The 27176-nt window shown below is 42.3% G+C and overlaps 1 protein-coding gene across 1 annotated transcript in view; it reads left to right on the top strand.

Moving 5' to 3' along the window:
- The first annotated feature begins 10568 nt into the window (after window positions 1–10568).
- samd14 (sterile alpha motif domain containing 14) overlaps window positions 10569–27176 on the top strand; it is a 119501-nt gene continuing 102893 nt past the window's right edge. Inside the window, exon 1 of the mRNA XM_080213368.1 lies at window positions 10569–10632. Within this exon, the coding sequence (XP_080069494.1) occupies window positions 10569–10632 (64 nt within the window). The remainder of the gene's footprint in view (window positions 10633–27176) is intronic.

Below are 27176 nucleotides of genomic sequence, written 5' to 3'. Positions count from 1 at the left end.
ATTTTTCTTGATATTTGATTTTTAATATATTTTATTATATACTAATTGATATGTCAAATATTTAAAATGAGCCCAGCATTGGTATTCAAAGCTGTGGTTCCCCTTTGATCTATCTTGCACGTAACTGTAAAGGGGCAGCCGGAATATTTCGTATCACAACAGTTACCATCGTGGCACACGGGATTTCTTCTGTGTTTGTGGAATAATAAATCAGGAGGGGGTGTGTGTGTACTGGCAGGGGAAGGTTTGCATTATTCAGTCTTTATTTTGGTTCCGTGTGAAGGACAGAAGGGGCTCATTTATGTTTATAGAGAGGAAACCCAGTGACAGAGGGAGTGTTGCTATGGTTACAGCTGGTGCTTCCTGATGCCGAGAGACTGTCTGCCCCTACTGTCCATGCCTTCTGCTAAGAATGAGATTTACATTTTTGAAAAAAAAGAATTTGAAAGGCAACGTGAATTTGCTGACTATGCTGCGCTGAAACAGACCCATTCATCCCAACCATTTCACGCCAGCATTAATACTGCTGACCATCTCTTCCCCCTTCTTCCTCAGTAACTCTATCAACAAAACACCCTATTCCCTTCCCCCTCCAATGCGTATCTAGCTTCCCCTTAAACATGTCTCACACCACACATCTCAATTATTCCCTGTGCTAGCACATTCCACAGTCATAGAATCCCTACAGTGCAGAAGAAGTCATCTGGTCCGGCTCTCTGACAGAATATCTTACCCAGGCTGCCTTCCCACCTCCTCCCCCCCATCCGCCATCTCTGTAACCCTGCACGTGGTTTAGCCATCCAGCACACCAAGAGATAATTTAGCCTGGCCGATCCACCTAACCCACGCATCTTTGGACTGTGGGAAGAAACTGGAGCACCCAGCGGAAACCCACGCACACTCTGGGAGAATGTGCAAGCTCCACACAGACAGTGACCCCAAGGATGGATTGAACCCAGGTCCCTGGCACCGTGAGGCAGTAGTGCTAACCATTGTGCCACCGTGCTGCCGCATTGGATCTTTATCAGATGGTTTTGGAATTCATGACCACAAATGCGCAGAGCACAACGACAAAAGTTGATCTGTACTAACAGGTTGGCAGTTATGAGCTAGCAGTAATACTGGAGACTTGGATCTAACCAGGACAGAAATGGGAATTTAACATTTTTGTCTTTATTGCAAATGGGAGGGATATAGAATTCAAAAAAGAGTTGGCTCTGGGTGTTATTATTATTGGTGGAAAAGAGAGTTACGGTCCTAAAATGGAACCCTCTGCTAGAGAGTTCAAAGTCTGAATTGATGGGGTTAAGATGAAGGAGCAGAAGACGACCTGGGAAGGAAATGGAGGAATAAATCTGAAGCAAAATTTCAGAAAGATACACAAACAATTGAGTCGAGATAGTAGTTTTCACAGGGTAGGGGGATGGGTAGCTCGGAGGCAGCCTAAATGGGTCTACCACTGCTCTCACAGAATGAAGCCCTGTCCTTGGGGAACTGCTAGCAAATCCAATTCCGGCTCGTGGAGTGTGTCCTCTTCTCCAGCGTTCCTTTAAGCCTATAAATCGGGCTGGCTCTCTGTGATGGGGAGGGGGAGCCCTGCTTTAAGGAAAGAAAGCATACTGGCCGGAATTTTCCAACTCTCTATGCCGGCCAAATCTTACACTCCCACCGATGGCGCATCCCTGCTGCGGGTTTCCTGATGGGCAATAGGGACGGGGAGTAGGGAGTCCATTCAATGGGAAACAGGCTATCTCTGCCACCACAAACCTCTTGGCAGATTGCACTGGAAATCTCACCCATTGTGTTAAAATTCCAAAGTGTACAAGGAAACTTGGGCTGCTTTTTGTTTTCCAATCGGAATCCTCCCCCCGCCTTAGAAATCCTGCTGCAGTATAAAACGGAGCTTACAATTCCAGGATTTGAGCATAAATCTACGCACAACAATACTGTTTGACAAATCTTTTTTAATTTGACTTGATTCATTATTGTTGCATGTATTAGCCTACACTGAGAAATATTGCTTCTTGCGCACTATACAAACAAAGCATACCATTCATAGAGAAGGAAAGGGTGCAGAATGTAGTGTTATAGTCATAGCTAGGATGTAAAGAAAGATCAACTTAATATAAGGTAGGTCCATCTGATGGATATGGAGTGACAATGATCTTTTATATTGTAAAAATGTGATGTAAATGAAAAGTTATACAGCTTCTGAAGTATCGTTTCTCTTTTCTAAAAACAAACTTTTTTGCTTTCCTTTCCATGTAGTTGTTTTCTATTTCATTCACTGGAACCATCAGGCACTGTGGCCAACTGCTAAGTATGAGGGAGGAAATCAACATTCTGAACCATTAGCACTAAACAAAGTCAGATGGGTTTTGTTGTGGATAAATGTATCCTAATGCATATTGCAACAGGAAGCAGAAAATATGCGGACTTCTCAATCGGGTGGCCATTAGATGGAGAAACAAAGTCTGATGTTCTAATTATTGATCTCTGAAAGGATATACTTGCTATAGAGGGAAGGTTCTTGCCAGCGAAGGTTCACCAGACTGATTCCTAGGCTGGCAGGATTGTTGTACGAGGAGATATTGGGTCAACTGGGCCTGTATTGACTGAAATTAAGAATGAGAGGGGATCTCATTCAAACGTATAAATTCTGACAGGGCTGGGTGCAGGAATGTCATTTTCTCCGGCTGGGGGGCTATCCAGAACAAGGGGTCATAGTTTCAGGGTACTGGGTAGGTCATTGAAGAAATGCCTCCTTAACACCTACCTAAATCAGTAGGTGGTGAACCTGTGCAATTCTTTACCACAGAAGGCTGTAGAGGCCAAATCACTGAATAGATTTAAGAAGAAAACACATACGTTTCTGGACGGTATAGGTTCGAAAGGGATATGGGGAGAGTGCTGGAGTGTGACGTTGAGATAGTGGTTCATCATAATCATGATGTATGGAAGAGCTAGCCTAAGAGGCCAAATGGCTTACTCCTGCTCCTATATTTTATGTTTCTCTGTTTCTATGAAAGCATTCAGTCATTGTGAAATTGTTATCGCAGCTAGTCAAATACGAGGAAGCAACTTTCATAGAATCACTACAGTGCAGAAGGAGACCATTCAGCCCATCAAATCTGCACCAACTCTCTGACAAGCTATCTTATCAAGGCCTCTCCCCCACCCTATCCCCTTAACTCCACACATTTACCATGGCTAATCCACCTAATCTAAACATCGTTGGACACTGAGGCAATTTTACCATGACCAATCCACCTAACCTGCACATCTTTGGACTGTGGGAGTAAACCAGGTCACCCGGAGGAAACCCATGCAGACATGGGGAGAATGTGTAAACTCCACACAGGCAGCCACCTGAGGCTGGAATTGAACCCTGGTCCCTGGTGCTGTGAGGCAGCAGTGCCAACCACTGTACCACCGTGCTGCCAGAGATATGTAACTGTCAATTTAAAATGGAAAAAAAAATCTCTTGATAGAGCTCGAGTGGGACCCCTCCCCATAGCATGTTTTATGGCAGCAGAGACAGCTTGCCATTGGCTGCTGCCAATATTTTGCAGCCCTGCTGACGTCTATGATGTTTTGCATGCTCGTCCACTCGGTGTGTTGCCTTGGGAAGGACAGGAAAATCATGTCAGGCCAGCGGGAAAGGCCTGAAAATCCTGCCCCTCCACATACAAAAGTTATATCATCGTGCTTATAACTTTCGCTCTCCTTTTATTTTTGGGATCCAATCACCAAGTTATGAAGGGAGGGTCACGGAGATTAATTTCCCTTAATTTTGGAGACTAGAGGAGTTAGTAAATTGATCTCATCCACTGAAATGCTGAGGCGCACGAATGTTATAAATATAAACAAAATACTGCTGGAGATTGGAATCAAGATGTGGATATGCCGGCGTTGGACTAGGGTAAACACAGTAAAAAGTTGGACTACACCACGTTTCAGTACAACCAATTTATTTGATAGTAAATTGAGCGAACTTACTATCAAATAAATCGGTTGGACTGAAACCTGGTGTTGTCCGACTTTTTACTGTGATTGGAATCAAAACAGGAAAAATACTCAGCAAGTCAGGCAGCATCAGTGGAGAGAGAAAAACAACATTAACATTTCAGGTGGTTGTTCTTTCTTCAGAATTGATTAATGACTAGTTGATGAATGTTACTGATGCGACAGTTTTGAACCAAGTACAGAAGCAGGAAGAGAGGATCAAAAGAAGAAATGGGAAAGTCTGTGATCTTGTGGAAAGTAGGAGAGATTGAATGACAAAGGGGTTATGGCACAAGGCAAATGGGATGTTAGTGGGCCATGTAAATAAATTATGGGTCTAGAGAAGGTGTAAATGGCAACAGCAGAATCATTAGAATTGTTACTGCCCAGAAGAGGCCATTTGGCCCATCATATCTGCACCAGCCCTCCAGATGAGTATTATGTTTTGGTGTCATTCCACTGGCCTTTTCCTGTACTCCTGCGTATTGTATCTATTCAAGTAATCATCTAATGCCGTCTTGAATGCCTTGATTGAATTTGCCTCCACCTCACTTCCAGGCAGTGCATTCCAGATTCTAACCATTCATTGTGTGAAAGAGCTTTCTCTTACATCACATTTTCTTCTTTTGCAAATCATATTTAACCTGTGCCTTCTCATTCTTGCTAATTTTAATGAGTGAGAACACTTTTTCTCCCTATCTACTCTGTCCAATCCCTCATATTTTTGAACACCTCTATCAAATTTCCTCTAAGCCACTGCCTTGCCAAGGAGAACAGTCCCAATTAGTGTCCCATGAGGTGATAGATTAGAGGCTTTAGCAGGGTAACTAAGCAGGGATAGGGCCTGGGTGGGATTGTTGTTGGTGCAGGCTCAATGGGCCGAATGGCCTCCTTCTGCACTGTTGGGTTTCTATGGTTTTTAATCTCTCCAATCCGTCCTCACAAACGCAGTTCCTTATCCTTGGAACCATTCTTTATACCTCTTCTCTCTCCAAGTGCATTCACATCCTCCCTATAACGTGATGCTGGGATGCAGAGGTAAGTTTGCTTCACCCTTGTTAAGTGAATCTAAATGTTTGGCTACATGATCACTCAATCTACTTTAGTCTCCACAATTTAGAAATGGCTGCAATAAATACCAAGTACTAAATTGGACGAAGTACAAGTCAATCAGTTTTTCCTCTGGAAGACATCTTTGGACCTTGGATAGTGTGAAGAAAGATGATCAAAGGACAAGTGCTATGAAAGGGTTAATGGTCACAAGTTTAAAAGTCAAATAAGCTATGAGAAAATACAGAAAGTCCAACTTTAACCTGGAGAAATGTGACTTTTCGCTAATTACAAATCGAGCGAATAGATTTGGCAAATGAGTCATATGACCTGTGCATCTTATAACAGCTCATGATCAAACAAGAACAGAAAATGCTGGAAAAGCTGAAGTTACGTGGACTTGAAATTGAAGCAAATCAGGACCACACTGGTGGCAGTAGTCCAAAGCCTGCCATTTGACAAATGTGCTCGGGTTTTGTGCCCATGTTTGCCGCCAACACAAACAGTGACGTGGGCACAAAATATCATGAGTTAGGATGGCACTGCAGTGACAAGGGTTCGTGCTGAGGGTGAGTTCCCTGTGGTGTGTTACATTTACCCATGGGTGGGTCCCCTATGGGGAGAGGGTTCCCCCTCTTTGTGGGGGATGGTGTCTTCTGTGCCCATGGGGCAGTTAATCTGTGCATGTGGGGGCAGGGGTTCCTATTTTTCTATTGGGGATTGGGACAGCATTGCCAGCTTTCTCTGGATGTAGCCCTGTTGGTGTGAGCTACCCGCCAGTTTTCTCATTTAAGCCTACAGCTGCACAGAAAATGGGAAATTCCGCCCATGGGGTTTGTCCAACAGAACTTTTCGGTGTCTTCCTGTGTTTCCCATTCCTTTACCTAAAGGATGTCTGCTGCTAGAATTTGCTAGCTTTGGGGGGGCCAAGGTAGGAGACAGTAAGATGGATTGAAGAGGTCATCGTGGAGTGCTCAGTGAGTTGCAGCACCAATGGTTTTAACCAGCCTGTGGATTTTTCTCAGTTGGTGAATGTCTGGAGGGACTGCTGTTAGTGAGGAAGGGAGACCAGAGGAAGGGTTTTGGGTGGAGGGTTCTAGTTATGATGGGCATTGATGTTTGTGTGATGACTTTTTGCAGACAGTATAGGGGGAGGTGATGGCCTCATGGTGTTATTGCTAGACTATTAACCCAGAAACTTAGTTAATGTTCTGGGGTTCAAATCCCACCATGGCAGCTGGTGGAATTTGAATTCAATAAAAAAAATCTGGAACTGAGAATCTACTGATGTCCGTGAAACCGTTGTTGATTGTTGGAAAAACCCAGCTAGTACACTGATGTCCTTTTAGGGAAGGAAATCTGTCACGCTTACCTGGTCTGGCCTACATGTGATTCCAGAGCCACAGCAATGTGGTTGACTCTCAACTGCCGTTGGACAGCTCGGGATGGGCAATAAATGCTGGCCAACCAGCGATGTAAGAAATCTCAACACGCTCTAGTCCAAACCATCCCCCACAAAGAGGGGGAACCCTCTCCCCATAGGGGACCCACCCATGGGTAAAGTTTTGGACTTTAACCTGGTGTTGTGAGACAACTTACTGTATTTACCCCAGTTCAACGCCGGCATCCCCACATCACAACCAGTGATGTCCATGTTCTACGAATGATTAAAATAAAATCCTGTCTTTGTGTGGTAGGGTATGTATTGTAGTGCGGAGTGTTGTGGCACCACTGGCCATGTGAGTCCAAGAATTTGAGTACATTTTTCTACAAAAGAAAACCTCTATTAGAACATTGTGAAATAACTTGAAAGTTTGCATTTGGGAGTTTATTTGGCACGGGGATTGTTGCTGTTGTAAGTGCAAGGAAGTTTCAGACACACATTTCAAGTAACCACTAATTAATCAATCAATCATTGTGGCACTGTTCCTATAAACAGTTCGCATTGTTGCTTCCAGATCAGTCTCTGAGCTTGAAGGATCCAGTATTGTTCTTGGCTTAGCTTTTGTATTTTTGCAGGATCGGTAAAGAACCAATACATCACGGTGATGAGTTGCCCATTCTTTGTATCTTAATTCAGGCTCAATTATTCTATTGTATACCTATGCTTTAGGGGTTGTAATAGTCTCTGCTGAATGGGAGTTTTGTTACCAATGCTGAATTAGTATTTTAGTGAAGGCTGTTTTTTTTTAAAACAGTGCTAATGGTGTACATTTTTAGTTCAAAAGAGAGATGAGTTGGGAATGGTTGGAATGGAGAATGATACTCCTTGTGATAAAGCTGCCCTCTGGATCCGATTCCAAGCATCTAATTTGCCTTTGTGTGAATGGCAAAGAAAGCAAATCAATTAAGAGCTTAAAGTGAGCAAAGCTTCTTCAGAAAGGAAGAACAAAATTGTGCGTTTGAAACATCAAAGGCTGAATTACTCGTTTTACTGGAAGCATCAACGTTAAATCTCCCACATTTCAGGCTATAAAAGCATTTGCACTTTTGAATTAAAAGTCCTCATCATCTTTTCTACTTTGTCATTTTGCAGTTTAAAGTTGATATTTGCAAATTGATCATTACAAGCAGACTGTCATATAATTTGGTTTAATCTAAACTGCTTATACAGAAAGGTAGCACAGTGATTAGCACAGCTGCCTCACAGCACCAAGAACCTGGGTTCGATTCCTGGCTTGGGTCGCTGTCTGTGTGGAGTTTGCACATTTTCCCTGCATCTGTGAGGGTTTCCTCCGGGTGCTCAGGTTTCCTCCCATGGTCCAAAAGATGTGCTGGTTAGGTGCATTGGCCATGTTAAATTCTCCCTCAGTGTACTCGAACAAGTGCTAGAGTGCAGCAGCTAGGAGATGTTCACAATGACTTCATTGCAGTGTTAATATAAACCTACTTGTGACCAATAAATAAATACTTGTCTAAAATATTCGATTGAGGGAGGCCATAAAATTGTTTTTAATTGAGCGGGTGAGAAATATTAATCAGGAAGACAGTGGTGTTTCTGAGATGGACTGTAGAATTCCTCAGACATTAAAGGTGAACTGACCTGTAATGAATTGGCTCTGGAATAATGATGTCTGCAATGGCATACCGATACTTGGTAGAAAATGTGGTGACACTGTCCACATAAGGGCAGTGAAATATTTAATTCCAGTTGCCAATTATGCTTTCAGTAAAAAAGAATGGAGACTTATAACTTAAAATAGAATGAATGGTATTGTTCTGTGATTAACTGAATCAAATGGATCCGGACCGTTCCAGATTCATTCCGGGTTTTGTATTGAGTTAGCGGGTGTCAGATTGGGATGAAGGAGAGTATGGTGGTAAAACTCATGCTATGGTTAGCTGCAACGTTCCTGGGGGAGGTGGTGTCAAAGTAGGCAAGTTTTCAATGCCTGGGAAAAATTTTAACATTGAAGAGAAACTATTTTGCTGAACTGTCATCACAAGAACTTTCCACACACTTGACAAAGGAACACCATTTCTGAAAGCTTGTGGGATTACTATCAAATAAACTGGTTGGACTTTAACCTGGTATTGTGAGACTTCTTACTGTTTGCCCCAGTCCAACACCAGCATCTCTACATCATCACAATCGTCCATCAGTAGAATTTTTATTTACAAACCAAATGTATCCCTGATTAATACTATTGACCTCTACTTGAAAGTGTTGTGATGATAGTACTTGTTATAGATGTATATATTGTTCTCTGATGTTTAAGGGGACTATTTTAAAGTTCAGTTTATTTTATAGGCAGTCGGTACGTCTGGAGGGAATGTAGTTCAGATGCAGGGCAAGCACAATAATCACTCATTTTAGCCTGGTGACTGCAATTTGACTTTTACTATTTAGAGTTTATTTAGAACTTTAATTTTATAGAAAGAAATGACCCTGGAATTTTTTGATTAAAGGAATGGAAGGTGGGTTTAGATTTTCAGGGTCATACGATAATGTGGTTAATGGAAGGAGTTAGGAATGTAGCAGAGAGAAATAGTATTTTGAAGTCTGAGGCCTACAAAACCTTCCCTACATAAAACCTTTCTAAAAGCTTAAACACTGTTTACACGCTTATGGCAAGGATATTTATAGTTGCTAACTATATTTAGTGTTTTTTTTTCTGTAGAAAAAAAGTTGCTTATTTGGAATGGAAACAGGGATAAGTTAAAAATTTGAGTTGTTTCTTTTCATGTTTAAGTATTGTTCAAATGGATAATAGTTAAGCTGTTTCATTTGTAAGAGTTAGTGTGTTATTGAATATGGTCTTTTTTTTTCTATAAAAGACCCCTAATTTGTCAGTGGAATTACTGCTGGAGTAAAGCATCCCATCCTCACATTTATGCAAAATAGAAATATTGTTGGCATCTAGTCTGGCTTTCTAATGTAATTTGGGGTTCTAGACCAGGGCCCTAACACAATGCAGGGGTTATATCTAATGAGGACAAAATTGATTTCCCCATCAAATAGCCTGATGGTGACAATGTGAAAACTTTGTAATGATTGACTTAGTCAAGGGTGCCGTTCTTTTTAAAAAATGGAAGATTTACATTTGTGTAATTTTTACAACCGTAAAGGGGTGGAATTTTACCATCCCATCTGCGACAGGAATTGTAGCGGGCGGGACACGGACCATGCAAAGGCCCATTGACCTTGGGCAGGATTTTCTGGTCTCGGGGCTTGGGAAAATCCTGCCCAGATATCTCTAACGCACTTTTTAATGAAATAGAATACTTCTGAAAAGTCGAATCAACAATGTAATGCAGGAAGCAAGGCAGCCAATTTGCGCACGTGTATTAATTGTAATGTGATCACAAAATCATAGTGTAGAAGAGGCCCTTCGACCCATCGAGCCTGCATCAACATGTGAGAAACACCTGACCTCCCACCTAAAACCCTAACCTACAACATTTACCAGCACATGGCTCATAGCTTTGAGTGATGTTGATTGATGGAATAAATGGGCGGCGTGGGCTTGTCGGGCCAAAGGGCCTGTTTCCTGTGCTGTGTTGTTCTTTGTTTAAATATTGGCCAGAGCACAAGAAAGAGAATTTTTAGGATGGCGAGAATTGTGTAATGTAAGTGCAGCAATCTCAGCCACTTTACTCCACATCAAACCCAGAGCCATAGCACAAACACTGTGGGAGGAAATGGCTACTAGATACCTCCCACCGTTCCATTCACTGTTCCCCAGACCCATCTCACTCTAAACTCCTAATTTAAATCAGTGCTGATTTACCACAGCCAGAGGCACCAATTGGCAGCAGCCCAGCCTTTGGGAGGCAATGACGGGGCCCAGGTAATAGCATATCCCAACCAATGGGAAAAGTTGCTCATGCACTGGTGAATGCAATACAGGGTGAGTGCACACATCAATCATTGGCTTCAAGTTCATGTCAGGCAATAGTGGTATAATCACGTTACTGTATTTGCATCTGATTTCTGGGACTGTTGACTCGTCAGAGCTGGTGAGTGTGATGATGGCCAGTAGCAGTCCGTTTCAGCTCCGCTATTTAAAGGGATGCTGCAAGAGTTGGAACTGAGGCAAAGTGGAACTCTCGTGAAAGAGCCAGACCTTCGCAGATGTAAGTGAAAAGACCACGTCACCTTTCTCTAAGGTGTCTCTAGGCATTAGTTACAAGCTGTAAATGCCCTCGAGGGACTCTACTCACCACTGATGGGAAGAAGAACTACAAACAGGCTTGGTTGGAAGTGGCCGAGAAGGTGAGTTGCAGGATTATGATGTCTTGCTCCTGGATACAAAGCTATGAGAGATTTCATCAGGAAAGGAAAGGTGACTAGAATGGCAAGTACAAACTGTCTTTCCCGACCTTCACTTGCACACCACTCTCTGGACCAATACTCCATTCAGGTGTACCTATCCTTTATCTATTGAGGAACCTTCTTACGTACTCATCTGAACACCCACCACTGACACCCGCTCTCGTTGTAATGTTACACCCATCTTTTGCAGTTACCCTTTTATAAATGTTGTCTATCCAACTGCTAAAAACACTCCACTCGGTCTCTTCTTTCTCACTTCCCAGGAGAAGACAATCAAAACACCAGTGAGAGACAGAACCGGGTGTGGCTGTCCAACCATCTCCACAGAAGATGTGGCAGAAGCAAGCAAGAGATGATGGACATAAGCTGATGATCAAAAATGGAGGGATGGGGATCTTCAAGCTACCTGCTGGCAGGATTAAATTTCACACAATCTCATGTCCTTTATTCACGTTGATTTGATAACAGCAACTGAAGTATGATCTTCACAGTGTTGACTTCGATGAAACCCACTCACCTTAGTTAGTTCTCACTCATAAATCTCTTTCCCTTCAGGAAACATGCTCTAAGGGAATGGCATCTGTGAACCTCCATCTTAACCTTGCTCTGGAGGCATGATGGTTGGTCCTCTTCGGTGGCACATTCATTCTGTTTGCGAGATTCTTTAGAAAGATTGTGAGGTAGACAAAGAACAATCTCTTTTACCATCGATCTTTCCCCTTGGCATCAGACTTTTGAAATGATAATTCCATCCATCTCTTCCTGATCTGAGCAGAGTCCTTTTGATCTCAGATTTAACCGGCATCTCTTCGCTGGTAAGCTAACTTGTCCATGGTATATTTATTGTTTGACTCAAAAATCATGATCAAAATTCACAGATAAAAATAGAAAATGGTCAGCAGGTCTGACAGCTGCTGCTGCTTCTCTACCAGGGGGGTGGGGGGGATGGCAGCATTTGCAGGCATGAGATGGTGCTAAGCTCACATGACCTAGACACAGACATACATCTGTATGTTTGCCTGGGCTTCATGCTACACTCATGAGAATAAGTAGACAGCACAAAGAATGATCACTCCGATCATGTGCAAGGTAGTCATGCATTACGATCTCTGCGGCCAATTTCCTGGGCTATCCTATTTAGCCCTCAAGTTTTTGCAAAGCAGAAAAACATTCTGTTTGCTTGGAATTACATCCTCATCTCTCATGGCTAAAGCTTCACCCAAAAATTGCTTTCCAAAATAATTGAAACCCAGCCAGTAGGCTGTGACTGAAGCAGAACGAGTCTTATGAACTGTTAAGTGAGTAATAAGACTGCGCTTCTCTTTAATAGCTATTGATGTCATCTGAAACCAAAGTATAAGACTTAAGTACTTTATTGATGAAACTCAATTAGACTTCTATTTACCTAGATATGTTCTACCTGTAATACAGACTTAACTCTTAGAAGGAAAACAATTCTAATGATTGGTAAAAATAGGGATAAAACCACCTTGAGGTACTATCAGTGAAACCACTCTTCTAATGTAGAGCCTCATGCTTTGGACGTGTCAGACAGAGAATTGGGAGTGGATGCAGCATTGCCCATTTGCAGGACTTCATTTAATTCTGCTGCTAGGTTTAAGCACTTAAAAAAAAATGTGGAGCTGACCTCCACACCCACTTCTCTGATCTGTGCTCCTGCCCAGCAAAGCTGCACACTACAAACCTCGTTAAACTATGCTATTGAACAAAGACAATGGGAGGTTACTGTGATCACGGTTCAACTTTCTAAATCACTGCTGCAGCCCCAGCTGGAGTATCTTGGGCAATTCTGATGTCCAGATCAACAATCTGTCCTGGTCCTTCTGCACCGATGTTTTGGTTAAAGCCCATCTACTTTCTCAGGAGGCTAAAGAAAATTTGGCATGTCTGCTACGACTCTGACCAATTTTTGCAGATGCACCATAGAAAGTATTCTTTCCTGATGTATCACAGCATAGTATCGCTCCTGCTCTGACCAAGGTCGCAAATAACTACCAAGTGTTGTGAATGTAGCCCAATCCATCACACAAACCAGCCTCCCATCCATTGATTCTGTCTTTACTTCCTGCTACCTCGGAAAAGCAGCCAGCGTTATCAAGGACCTCTTGCATCCCGGACGTACTCTCTTTCACCTTCTTCAGTTAGGAAAAGAATACAAAAATCTGAGATCATGTACCAACCAGGTCAAGAAGGACTTATTCCCTGCCTCCATCATGCATTTGAATGGACCTACCATGTATTAAGCTGATCTCTCTCTACACCCCCTATCTGTAACTGCAATACTATATTCTGCATCCTCTCCTTTCCTCCTCCCTTATGTACCCTATGAACAATGTTCTGCCTGTACAGCACACAAGAAACAATACTTTTTACTGTATCCCAATATATGTGACAATAAATCAAATCAAATTCTGGGCAGCACACTTTAGCAAAGACATCAAAGCCTTAAAGACAATGCATAAAAGATTGAGAAGATGCAAAACTTCAGTTACAGGAAGAAACCAGAGAGGCTAGGGTTGTTAGAACAGAGAAGATGAAAAGTAAGTTTAATTGAGGTGATAAACAGCAGACATTTGACAGAATACATAAAGGGAAATAGTTCCCAGGGACAGTAAGGTCAGTAACCAAAGGTCACAGATTTAAGCCAAATGGCAAAAGGAGCAGAGGTAAGACGAGGAGTTTTACTTTTCACCCAGAGTTATGATCTAAAACTTGAAAGGGTGATGGCAGAAAAAATCGTGGGTTGAGTTTTCTGTTTTGTTTTCTAAGTCCTGGCTCAAGTGAGAAAAGTAGTACATAGCACACTGCCTGAACTGCAAACCTATCTCACCATAATTCTAGCACTGAGGGGAAAAAATATGCTGGAATCGTGTCCCATGCCATCACGCTGGCAGAGCGACCTCCCTCCTGGCAACATCCACTTGCCACAAATCGGGCCATCCTTTAAAAAGGGCACCCCGATCTCCAGCAGAAAAATCAAAACATGGAACACAACCTCCAACCCCCCCACCCACCCCGCAACAGATATGGGGTGTTGATCGAGAAAGAATTTTTCCAGTGTAGAAATAAAAACATAAAACTTACTCCAACTTGTAAATCAAAGAAAAGGTTTAATAAAGAAACTTCGTTACTGCAAACCTGAGGCCTCACCCTGGGCCATTCCAAGTTCCCCACAATTCCCAACATCTTCTAATTTATGCTGAATCAGCTGATCATCACATCATTCTATCATTGGTTACATGGTTAACTAGGTCAGCTGACCTTTACAGCTTGTTACCATTGGTCACATTACAACAGATCCAATATTATCACTGTTTACTTTCTAACACAGGGTACATCCCACCTCCCCCCACCCAACCCACACACTTGGATGAACCCTCGTGGACCTGAGAAAACACCCCATGGAGCAGCGCAGAGCCAGCCCTCCCTGGTACTTTCCCTTTGCATTGTAATGCCAGAGTACCATATCTGTCTCCTTCTTGGGGTCTGTGTGCCCCCAGTGTGGTCTATTCTTCTGGTTCCCACTACTCTGGACCTGTAGTAAATCTCACCATTGTTATGGGGGTCAAGGGGTGGGGGCGGAGAGGGGAACATACAGCAGGGAAGTCCACTTATTAGATTTAACTGTATTTAAGTGACGTTTTCTGAGGGAACCTCATCATGTCAATGACGGGAATGGGAACGATCGTCTTGCAAGATCTTGCCGGTGAGATTCTCAATCTCGATTTTGGTCTCTCGCAGGATTTTGTATCCACAATGCCATTTGCATACATGGCAAACGCAGGGACTAAATCCTGGCCGATTCCTTTCAAAAAGGATCAAAAGGGAATTGAGATAAATTCTCAATTGAAGGGGAAAGCTCTGCAGGGCCAGAGGGGAGGGGAAATAATTCTCAATTTCTTTCTCAGACCCAACACAGACACAATGGGCAGAATAGCCTCCTTCTATGTTTTATTATGATTTTAAAATTCAAGTGAATGGAAAGGAAAATGGATGAGGTGTATAACTGCAACTAATCACTTGTGCTCTCAAGAACAGTTAAAATTATTCCTAATGCACCTGAGTGTTGAGTTTTAGGGCCTCTGTACCAACTTGGTACAGAACTAAGGTTCTAATATAACTCCAGAGTACCTTCAGGAGGGAGAAATTTGAGATCCTCTGAGGGAGGAGATCCCCTGGTATTTGACTTTTATTATTTAAAATTGTTTGATATCACAACCATGTCGGAATTGTCAGAAAACTATGGGCAGCACTTCCCAGGAGATTGATATTGGAAAATGACATCTATGGAATATACAAGACCATAAGATATAGGAACAGAATTAGGCCATTCGGCTCATTGAATCTGCACTGTCACTCCGTAATTGCTGATAGGTTTCTCAACCCCCATTCTCCCAACTTTTCCCTGTACCCTTTGATCCCCTGACCAAGCGATCCAAACACACAGTAAATCATACATGTGCACGTTTTAGGATTATTTATAAAATGACATGAAATACTTGAAAATGATTCAGAGAAAGAAAGAAAACAAAGGTCAGATCGTGGGGCAATTGTGACGAGCGAATAATAATCAGCATTTATTGGAAAAGTAAGATAGAGGAAAAGGGTCCGGTTCATGTTTCATAGATTGTGAAGTTAATTAATCGGATGAGTATGGAGAGGGTCCTTGTGAACAAAAGGACAAGAGGATGTGATTATGAACTAAGCACTTGAGCTAAATATAACCTCAAGGACAAATTCCTCACATTTTATGATACTTGATTCAACAGGGAGTAAAACAATAAGGCCTTGACAGATGTGAAGAGATCTCATAGCTCCTGCGTCTGAACCCAAAATGTGATGAGTTGCATCAGTGCTGGTTAGGTGCATTGGCCACACTAAATTCTCCCTCAGTGTGGCTGAACAGGCACTAGAGCGTGGCAACTAGGGGATTTTCACAGTAACTTCATTGCAGAGCCAATGTAAGCCTCCTTGTGACACTAATAACTTCAGCTAATTGGCCCTTTCCTCAAACGTGCCACTTTATCTTCAATGAGTTTTTTCTTTATTTAACTTTTCTTCAGCAAGGGAATTCTGGAATTATAATTTATGACAAGGTTCAATTGGCAGCCAGTCAAACCTGGCAACTTCTCAATTTGTTCATAGAATCATACAGTGCAGAAAAGGCCCATTGAGTCTGCATTGACCCATTAGAAACACCTGAACTCCCACCTAATCCCATCTGCCAGCACTTGGCCCATAGCCCTGAATGTTATGACGTGCCAAGTGCTCATCTAGATACTTTTTAAAGGATGTGAGGCTACACGCCTCTACCACCCTTCCAGGCTGTGCATTCTAGACAGTCACCAGCCTCCTGAGTAAAAACAAAAAGAATTTTCCTCACATCCCCCTAAACCTCCTGCCCCTCACCTTGAATCTATGTCACCTTGTGACTGACCCTTCAACTAAGGGGAATGGCTGCTCCTTATCCAATCTGTCCATGTCCCTCATAATTTTGCACACCTCGGTCAGATTGCCCCTCAGTCTTCTCTGCTCCACCGAAAAGAATCCAAGCCTACCCAACCTCTCTTCATAACTTAAATATTCCATCCTAGGCAGCATCCTAGTGAATCTCTTCTGCAACCCCTCCAGCGCAGTCACATCCTTCCTATAATGTAGTGACCAGAACCGCACACAGTACTCTAGCTGTGGCCTCACCATAGTTCTATACAACTCCAACATGACTTCCGTGCTTTTGTAATCTACGCCTCGATTGATAAGGGTTAAGTGTCCTGAATGCCTTTTTCACCACGCTACTAATATGCCCTTCTGCCTTCTATGGACAAACAGACCAAGATCCCTTTGCTCCACAGAACCTCTTAGTGTCCTACCATTCATCGAGTACTCCCTTGTCAAATCGCTCCTTTCAAAGTGCACCACCTCGCACCTTTGAGGGTTAAATTCTATCTGCCACCTACCTGCCTATTTGGCCATTCTATTTATATCTTCTTTGTAGCCCAAGACATTTGGCCTCACTGTTAACCATCCAGCCAATCTTTGTCATCCTCTTCCTACTTCAGGATTTTCCCCACTTTTACCAGCCAGAGCTTTCTCATATCCCCTTTTAACTTTCCTAATTGCTTTCTTGAGCTCCACCTTGCACTTTCTATACCTCACTAATGCCTCCACTGATTTGCTCCCCTTGTACTTTTTAAAAGCCGTTTTTTGCCTTTTGATCGTGTCCTGAATATCTATGGGCTTGTTATTTCCTACCTAATCACCTTAGAGGGAACATGCTGGGCTCACACCCTCCCTATTTCCTTTTTGAATGCCCCTTACTGATCTTCTATAGAGTTTCCCATTCATAGCTGTTCCCAGTCTATCTTGACCAGATCCTGTCTTATTTTACTAAAATCTGCTCTCCCCAATCGAAAATTTATTTTGTTTGCAATTTGTCTATTTCCTTGTCTGTAACAAGCTTAAATTGTACCATGTTGTGATCGCTATCACTAAAATGCTCCTCCACCTCCGCTTCAACCACCTGTCCGACTTCATTCCCTGGAATTAAGTCCAGCTCAGCTCCTTCCCTTATTAGACCCTCTATATCTTGACCTAAAAAGTTCTCCTGTACATATTTCAAGAAATCTACTCCATCCTAGCCCTTAACACTATGTATATCCCAGTTAATGTTGGGAAAGTTGAAATCACCTAATATGATAAGCTTATTGTTATTGTTTTTACACACCTCCACAAATTGAGGACATATTTGCTCCTCAGTTTCTCTCCAGACTACCCAGGGGTCTGTAATAAACACCTAACAAAGTAACTGACTTTTTAAAAATTAAATTCGACCCACAAAGCTTCATTTTATGTCCCCTCCAATTTATCATCTCTCTTTACTGCAGTAACTGACTTCTTAACTAATAATGCAATGCCTCATTCTCTTTTACCTCCTCTGTCTTGTCTGAAGAATCTATATCCAGGAATGTTGAGTTGCCAACTGTGTCCTTCCCTCAACCATGTCTTTGTGATGGCTACTATATCACACTTCCACATGTCAATCGTTGCCCTCAACTCATCCATTTTTACCTGCAATACTCCTGGCGAGAGACCATCAAGCCTGGCCTTACTCTCTTGAAACTTTATACAGCAACACTCCTCTGACTTTATTTTATTGCATGATTCTGTGCCCTTATTCTGCTAACAGCCTGTGACCCCTTCCCCCTGCCAAATTAGTTTAAACATCATGAAATTTAGGACACTGATTTGCGCAGCTGATGAAGTACAGCTAACCACATCTTAATTGAGGAATGTTCTGATTGGATTGTGAATCATTTCTTCTTTGTTCCACATTGTGAAATGCATTTGATTTAGCTGTGTGCAAATTTGAATTTGTCTGGAGATTTATGGATGATTGGAGAAACTTTGGAAACCTTAAGTCAGGTTAACACTTGGACAACCCCGAGTGAAGTGACATTTGTTTAATACACATGTCATAATTAGACAAAAAACCTCAGGTGATTAGGTTGCTTGTTAAAACTCAAAAGGTCATAGCATTTATTAATATGAACTGATAACTAATGCAGCATCACTTCCAGCTCCAGAGAGAATCTGGCAATGTTGTTAGAAACAGCAGTGCAGAAAAGACATCACCACAGCAGATATGAATCTCATGTTTTGCTATTCTAGTTTCATAATTACAGTTTTCATTCTGTAATCTCAGACTTTGCCTTGCTGTAAATATCCAACGAATGTCTCTCAGGAATGGTTCGAATGAAGCAAGTACTCAAGTCAATTTGATTCTTCATTTCAGAATATCAAACTCATTCAGAGAAGGCCCAGTTGGGGAGTGGACATTTGCTAGAAGGTGTGTTATGGATTGATTTTTCAGTTGTTGAGCTCAACAGAAGTCCAACTTTAGATCCATTCAGTCCTTTCAGCGTATGAGATGGAGTTTACTTTCATCAAACTGACCTGTGTTTCCTCTCTGCTGTTGATACCAACATGTTTTTTTTAACTCTTGATGGTCCGTTGGGAAGTTCAACCTCAAATAGAAAAGAAAAACATTTCATGGTATCAACTGTGACTCAATCGGTAAAATTCTTAGCCACTAGATGGTGGCTTCAAGTTCCACTCCAGAGATGTGAGTATGTATTTTAGGCTGATGTACTGGTGCAGTACTGAAGATATGCTGCATTGTTGAAAATGTTGGGCGTGATCTTATCAGCCGTTCACGCCACGCTCCCAGTCCAACAAGGTTGGAGAATTTGGCATCCAGTCAAATCTCCGTTCACTGCAGCGAGATGGGAAAATCCCACTGGCATGAATGGCTGTACCATTCCAATTGTCGCCTTTCAGATAAGACATAGGGCAGGATTTCCCAGTTGTGCTGGCTGGCAGGATCTTCCAGTCCCGCTGACAACAGGGGACATGGGGTGAAAAATCCCACCCATTTAATTCTGTTCTCTTGGGTAGACTTAAGAGATCCTGTGGCACTATTTTGAAGAGTCAAGGAGTTATTTCTGGTGTCCTAACCAATATCCATCCCTCAATCAACATCTTGCCAAAAAAAGTCATTAATTCAAGTTCAAGAATTGGTGATAAAGTAGCAAATGAGAATTTTCCAAGTTAATGTTCACCTTTTGCTTACTTACAGATTTAAAAGTTACAGAAGAAAGAGTGCTTGTGGCACCTTGCTATGTTCAGACTGGCTGCTTGTAATGTTTCCTATTTACGATTGTTGACTACATTTCAAATGTACTTGATTGTTTATAAAGTACTTTGGGAAGTCCTGAGGATGTGAAAGGTGCTATATAAATGTGAGATTTTCCATAATGATTTCATGAACAAAAGAAATTGGTTTGACAAAAGTTGCCTTCAATTTCTCAATGCTGTGAGTAGTAAAATTACTGATTATTTGCTACTGAAATGCAAAACAGTTAAATATATGTAGGATATTGAAATGTAAATTCCTATCTTATTGCCATCTAATGATGAAATGGTAGAAATTAATTATTGTTTTTCGTTGCGAGTTGATTGGGTGATGTGTAACCTAAAAGGATACTTGCTGCTGTTGCCATGAGGCGCCCTTAGGCATGTAAGGGCCAATTTAATTTGATTTGATTTATTGTTGTCACTTAAGACTATAGGACTTAAGAGCAGAATTAAGCTGCTCGGCCCATTAGGTCTGCTCTGCCATTCAATCATGGCTGATATGTTTTTCATCCCCATTCTCCAGCTCTTTCCCCATAACCCCTGATTCCCCTTATTAATCAAGAACCTATCTATCTCTGTTTTAAAGACATTCAATGACCTGTCCTCCACAGCCTTCTGTGGCAAAGACTTCCACAGATTCACCACTCTCTGGCTCAAGAAATTCCTCCTCATCTCTGTTTTAAACGATCATCCCTTTAGCCTCAGGTTGTGCACTCCTGGTTCTATTTTTTCCTACTAGTGGAAACATCCTCTCCATGTCCACTCTATCCAGGCCTTGCAGTATCCTGTAAGTTTCAATAAGATCCCCCCTCGTCCTTCTAAACTCCGAGTATAGACTCAGAGTCCGCAACTGACAAGCTCCTCATTCCAGGGATCATTCTTGTGAACCTCCTCTGGACCCTTTCCCAGGCCAGTACATCCTTAGATATGGGGCCCAAAACTGCTCACAATACTCCAAATGGTGTCTGACCAAAAGCCTTATACAGCCTCAGAAGTACATCCCTGCTCACATATTCTAACCCACTCAACGTGAATGTTAACGTTGCATTTGCCTTCCTAACTGCTGACTGAACCTGCACCTTACCTGAACCTGAACCTTAAGAGAAGCTTGAACAATGACTCCCAAGTCCCTTTGTGTTTCTGATTTCCTAAGCATCTTCCCATTTAGAAAATAGTCTATGTGTCCATTCCACCTTCCAAAGTGCGTAACCTCACGCTTTTCTACACTGTGTTCTATGTGCCATGTATTAGTATACATTGAAAAGTATTGTTTCTTGCATGCTATACAGACAAAGTGCATTGTTCATAGAGAAGGAAAGGAGAGAGTGCAGAGTGTGGTGTTACAGTCATAGTTAGGGTGTAGAGAAAGACCAAATTAGTGTGAGGCAGATCCATTCAAAAGTCTGATGGCAGCAGGGAAGAAACTGTCCTTGAGTCGGTTGGTATGTGCCTTGAGATTTTTTTGTATCTTTCTCCTGATGGAAGAAGGTAGAAGAGAGGATGTCAGGGGTGCGTGGGATTCTTAATTATTCTGGCTACTTTTTTTCAAGCTTAATTTTTTTTTTAGTGTCACAAGTAAGGTTTACATTAACGCTGCAATGAAGTTACTATGAAAATCCCCTAATTGCCAAATTCCGGGGCCTGTTCAGGTCAATGCACCTAACCAGCTCGTCTTTTGGACTGTGGGAGGAAACCTACATAGACACTGGGAGAATGTGCAAACTCCACACAGACATGACCCAAGCCGGGAATTGAATCCGAGTCCCTGGCACTGTGAGGCAGCAGTGCTAACCACTGTGCCATCGTGCTGTCCCATGCTTTTCCGAAGCAGTGGAAAGTGTAGACGGAGCCCATGGATGGGAGGCTGGTTTGAGTGATGGACTGGGCTACATTCAGGACCCTTTGATTCTTTCTATATTCAGCATACCAGCCAGCCTCATTTGCAAAATGATCAAGACTTAGTTGGGTAAGTTAGGAAATGTTTACGACTCGGTTCGCCAGGTTTCAACTTCAAAAGGTTGAGGTGGCAAACTGATTGAGGTGTACAAGATTATGTTGGACGTGGACAGAGCGGATAAGGAACAGCTGTTCCCCTTAGGATCACTCAGAAGGGCATATAGGTTCAAGATGAGGGGCAGGAGGTTCAGCGGGATTTTTACCCAGAGGATAGTGACAGTCTGGAATGCGCTGCTAGGGAGGGTAGTAAAGACGGGTTGCCTCTTTTTTTTTAAGAAGTACTTGAATGAGCATTTGGCACATCAAAGCTATGAACCAAGTGCTGATAGATGGGATTAGGTGGGAGTTTCTTATGTGTTGGTGCAGAGTCGATGGGCCGAAGGACCTCTGCAGCACTGCACAATTCTATGAAAAGCCTTCCTAACACTTGTTACCTTCTCTGAACAACTAAACAAATAATGGACATGGACAGTAGTTTATTTTATCACACACAGATGAGAAACCACAATTGCTGTAACAAGAAAGCCAGTGACCGAAAGCAGATTCAACAAACTAACTTGTAAAACAAATATTTTAGTATCTAAATCGTATGAGAGAATTTGAAAGGAAAGTGTGAAATTTTAGATTTACTGCCTCCATAGATTTAGATTTTATTTTAGATTTATGTTGCCCCCAGAGAAACTTTTCTCATTCTTTAAGCTCCGTTTCCATAGTCAAAGCACTTTAAATTTATGTAATGTGAATATTAGATTGCATGTAAGATGTCTTTGTCTACTGTTGAAAAATAATCAAGTTAGTACCTCAGTTAAAATTATGGGAGAAATAATTTACACACTAATATTTGCAAAAGAAATTCAAAGCTGAAGCATATTATTTTGACATTGTGTTAATCAAGACTCGGTCAAAACCTTGTGCAATCTCATTGTACGAAACGAGGTGAGATGAATCTCATTGAAAATGAAGCGAGATTTGTTTTTAATTATGTTGCTGCTGAATTTAGTCCAGAGTAACATCTCCAACAGAGTGTAAACTGCTTTTTGAACAGCCACAGCTTCAATCCTAATCTATCCTGACAATTGACGGCCGCAACATCACAATTTTCAGAACTGGGAATAGGTTGGAATGGGACTTCGCTGAACCTGAAACAAGAATTTGGTTCAGGTCACTTACCCTGATATGGAAAGTGGTTTGTAGTTTATCATGGCACATTGTACAAGTGCAACATCTCACTGCTCCCTTGTGTTGCATTGAATAATGGCTTGATATCGGTACTTGACTAGCATGGAAATGATAACACTGTGTCTGCCTTTTGACAAAATCTAGTGGCGTCTGCAGACAGCAGCCTTTGTGATAACCAGACGTCAGTGTACTGCTAGCTTTGCCATTGACCTACTTGCTGGATTTGAAAGGAGCAAGTGAGATCTGTAATCTTTAGTAGGTGAACCAATGGATCTCCTTTTGGATACACATGCAATTCCTATAATAGGGCACTACTGTTCTGCTTGGAACCTAATAGCAGTGATGAGCATTCAGCCTAAGATTCTAAAAGTAGACATCCATTAAAACTCTAATGTCAAAAGCTCAATGGAGAAAAGTGCAGAATTGTTGATACAATGATAACGTTCTGCTTAAATATGATTATGTATATAGCGATATTGAATCAGAGAGCTACCAGCAAAGTGGAAATTGTGCAACGATTATTAAATCTATTCCTTTTATGAGTTAATACCCCTAGTACAGAGCTTCACGTAGAATTCAGGAAGATCCATATGGGTTGTATCTATTCAAGTGGTTAGCACTGCTGCCTCAGAGGCAGGGACACAGGTTCAATTCCAGCTTTGGGTCACTGTCTGTGCAGAATCTGCACATTCTGTGTCTGCGTGGGTTTCCTCCGGTTTTCCCCCCTCAATCCAAAGATGTGCAGTTTAGGTCGATTGGCCATGCTAAGCTGCCCCTTAGTGTCAGGCGGACTAGCAGGGTAAGTACGTGGGGTTACAGTGATTTTTTTACAATCCCAGCACAAAATGTCTCCCACCGACAGATGCAGTGGACCATTTGAATTGCCGCTTACTTCACCAGGACTGTAATATCCCACTGGAAGGGAGGGGTCGTAAAGTTCTTGGCCCAGAAGTCAGACCTGAACACCTCAACCCAGAATCCTCTGACTCAAATGTGAGGGTGCTACCAATAGAGCCAGGTGACAGTACTTGCTTCTCATGAGCCCAACTTATTGGCCAGAATTCTCCAGCCATTCACGCCAGCAGGTCCCACTGCAGTAAATGGAGATTTGGCTGAGCTCCAGATTCCCTGTCCTCACTTGCAGGGGCAGCGGGGCATGAACGGCTGGAGAATTCCAGTCACTATCTGTCTGTCTGTAGCAGCACAGCTGTTGAGTACGTTGCAAAAAGATTATTTTTTTGTCCTTGGGGCTTTTCAATATGCCTGAAAAAAAAATTGCACAAACTGCCTTTTCAAAAGATGCGCATGTGTTTACAAGCTATTCGGACTTCAAAATCTAATTAGTCACCATCTGACTGGCGGTTTCTGAGGTGGGGATGGAGCATAGAATTGTGTGGACAGAATTCCCTCTGGGATCTCGACCGCCCTGAAGCCAGACATGGTTTTATGGTGGGGCAGGCAGAGCCTCGGATGGGAAGTCTGCTCATGCCTCGGTTAAGACCCATAGGGCTTTTTCCCACCCTGCCTCCTGGACCAGGGTGCTGAGTAGAAATAGTCTTCACCTTTTGATCTTGGGCAGAAAGGGGGAGGGCGCTGCCTCTTTCTTCAGATTTGGGGTGCTCTTTTCTCAGGGACATGGAAGCTCAGACTTCCTTTTCTTCCCACCACCTGACCCCCCCCCCCCCCCTCCCCCCAACTCCCTTCCTTCTTCCTCCACCACACCCCCCACTTCCTCCCCACGCCTTCTCCCTGACTAAGATCGGACCCATCTCTCCTGTAATAAGCGTCTGGAGGCAGAAGTCCCTTCATCAAAATCCCATTATTTACAAACTTTAATGGCAGTACACAGAGTGCTAGTAGTTAGCAGTCTGCCTTGGGGGTATCAGAGGAATGGACACTCCCAGTTAAGTACAAGGCAAAGACTCCCTGATGGGCCCATCATTCGGATCTTTGATTAGGGTGTTCATACTCCAAAGGCCAACCATAATGGCCTGCTTGAAGTCATTACACCACCTAAACCCCAGGGCATCCTCTACTTTCCCTGCCTTGGAACTCCTGGTACTTACCTGAAGTACAGTTTCGGGCCTTAGCCTCAGGTACAACCATGTAGTATCTCTTCCCGACATAGCAGCACTATGGCTGATAGCTCTCGAGCTCCTCCAGGCAATCTAATTGGCCAACAACTCTACAAGTCAGTACCTCCGTGCAAGGGTGGCTGGAAGTCCTGCCAGCTGCCAATCAATGCTCAGTTGAGCATAAAATAATAGCGGGCCTGCCAGAATGGATGGGAATGTGCTCCTCGCTGACTCTTAGGATGGTGGGCACTGAGCACACATGATCCTGAAAATTCAGGCCTGGGTTTATAGCAACACATATATATCCTTATAGGAAAGTATATTGTATTGTATGTGTGGTATTTATGTTTGAATGTGCGTAGAGTTTGATCTGTACAACAAATTCATATTATTTCCAGGTTTCACCAACAAAACAGCATATTAGAAGCAGAGACGATCTCATTACTTCAACCCTAATCCTACCTAGTGAGTTTTCATTACTGCTTGCTATTTATGGAGATAGGAAGATGCACTTTATATGTGAGTTTCAGCTGCTGAAGTACTTTTCACGCTTACAATGATCACTTGGTAATAAAGAAGATTTTAAAAAGAATGATATGTTGCTACATCTTTTCACCTTGCACTCATCGGTACAAATGCAAGAATATCAAATTTTAAATGATCACAACAATTTGTACAACTGGAGAAAAGGGTGCTGATTAGTTGGCAAATCAATTCTGAATAGGTGAGATGTTGCCATGAAGTTAGCGACAGGGAACTACAAACTTCCCGAGCCTCCGAGTAATTCTAAAAAGACTTGAACATATCCTTTTTGTTTGTAGTGAATGGGTATAAATGTAAATCACTGTTTACAAGCTTAACTCAGCCACATTGTAAGAGTTATATACAGGGACCTGTTCTTGGAAAATAAAAGGAATATCTTCAATCCTTCTGTCTCTTTTGAATTACCCAGAAGCATGGGGAGCCTACAGTTCCCTATATAGCTTTCTCCATGGCAATACCTCAGCCATTCACAGTTGGCTTGCCAACTAGTCAGTACTCTCTTCACTGGTAGAATAAATTGTCATGATGTTTGAAAATTGGCATTCTTGCATTTGTCCTGATGGTTGCAAGATGAAAAGCTTCAGCAATACTTACAATCATCTTGATTTTAAGTAGAATGCTACTTAATTTTGATTTATTTGCAATTATTAATAGCTCAGTGAATATTGGTGCAAGATGACATTGTGCTGGTGTGATAGTGTTTTGTGTTCAGACTGGTGGTTCCTTAGCCATGGGCTGTGGGACTCAGCTGCATTGTCTGGGAGAAGCATTGACTGTTGGGTTGGTAATATAATGGGAACATCTCAGCTGGTCTGACAGCATCTGTGGAGAGAGAATAGAGTCAACGTTTTGAGTCAGGGTGACCCTGGCAAAGATAGAATGGTGAAATTGATCTGCCATATTCTAGGGGGCGGCATGATAGCACAGTGGTTGGCATAGGTGCCTCACAGTGCCAGAGACTCAGGTTCAATTCTGGACTCAGGTGACTGTGTGGAATTTGCACATTCTTCCCGTGTTGGTGTTGGTTTTCTCTGGGTGCTCCGGTTTCCTCCCACAGTCTAAAGATGTGCAGGTTAGGTTGATTGGCCACGCTAAATTGCCCCTTAGAGTCCCAAGACTTGTAGGTCAGGAGATTAAGAGGGTAAATATGTGGAGTTACAGAGATGGGGTCTGGGTAAGATGCTCTGTTAGAGGAAAACCCAATGGACCGAATGGCCTCCTTCTGCTCTCGAGGATTCTATGGTTCTAAATAGGATGATTTAGTTAACTTCAGCTCTGACGAAGGGTCATCCAGACTAAGAGGTTGCCTGTATTCTCTCTCCACAGATGCTGTCAGACCTGCTGAATTATTTCACCATTTTCTGTTTTTGTTCCAGATGCCATTATTTCCAATATTGTGCCTTTATCTTATTTGGCTTTGTCAACCTACCCGTCCAATTATGAACACTTCAAAATCTGCTATTCTGCAGATCCATCAATCATTAACGCACACTCCTAATTGGGGCATGATGTGTGGTATGCTTTTATCTAACAAGGCAGATCGAAGGAAGGAAATATAACAATATAATCTTAATATTGCTAACAGGAAGGCGAATATTCTCAAGTTCTGTTATCAAATAATTAGAAATACAAGCTTTACAAATGAAGAATGCCACAGAGTCCATGAAAATGGTTCATGATAACTTGCTTAAGAAGATTATTTTGTGTTTTTAGTTTTGGGGATCTCCCATTTGTCTTCTCATTGTCTTGTGAGGAAATGCTGAGCAGTTTGGCCCTATACTCATGGGAGTTTAGAAGAATAAGATGTGATCTTATTAAACATTTAAGATTCTAAGGGCTGCTTGAGAGAGTAGATAGAGAGTATCCTCTCATGGGGC

This window comes from Carcharhinus amblyrhynchos, chromosome 27 (genome assembly GCF_965287045.1).
Source record: "Carcharhinus amblyrhynchos chromosome 27, sCarAmb.v2.hapA, whole genome shotgun sequence".
Taxonomy (NCBI): Eukaryota; Metazoa; Chordata; class Chondrichthyes; order Carcharhiniformes; family Carcharhinidae; genus Carcharhinus; species Carcharhinus amblyrhynchos.
This window is presented reverse-complemented; position numbering and strand designations above follow the sequence as displayed.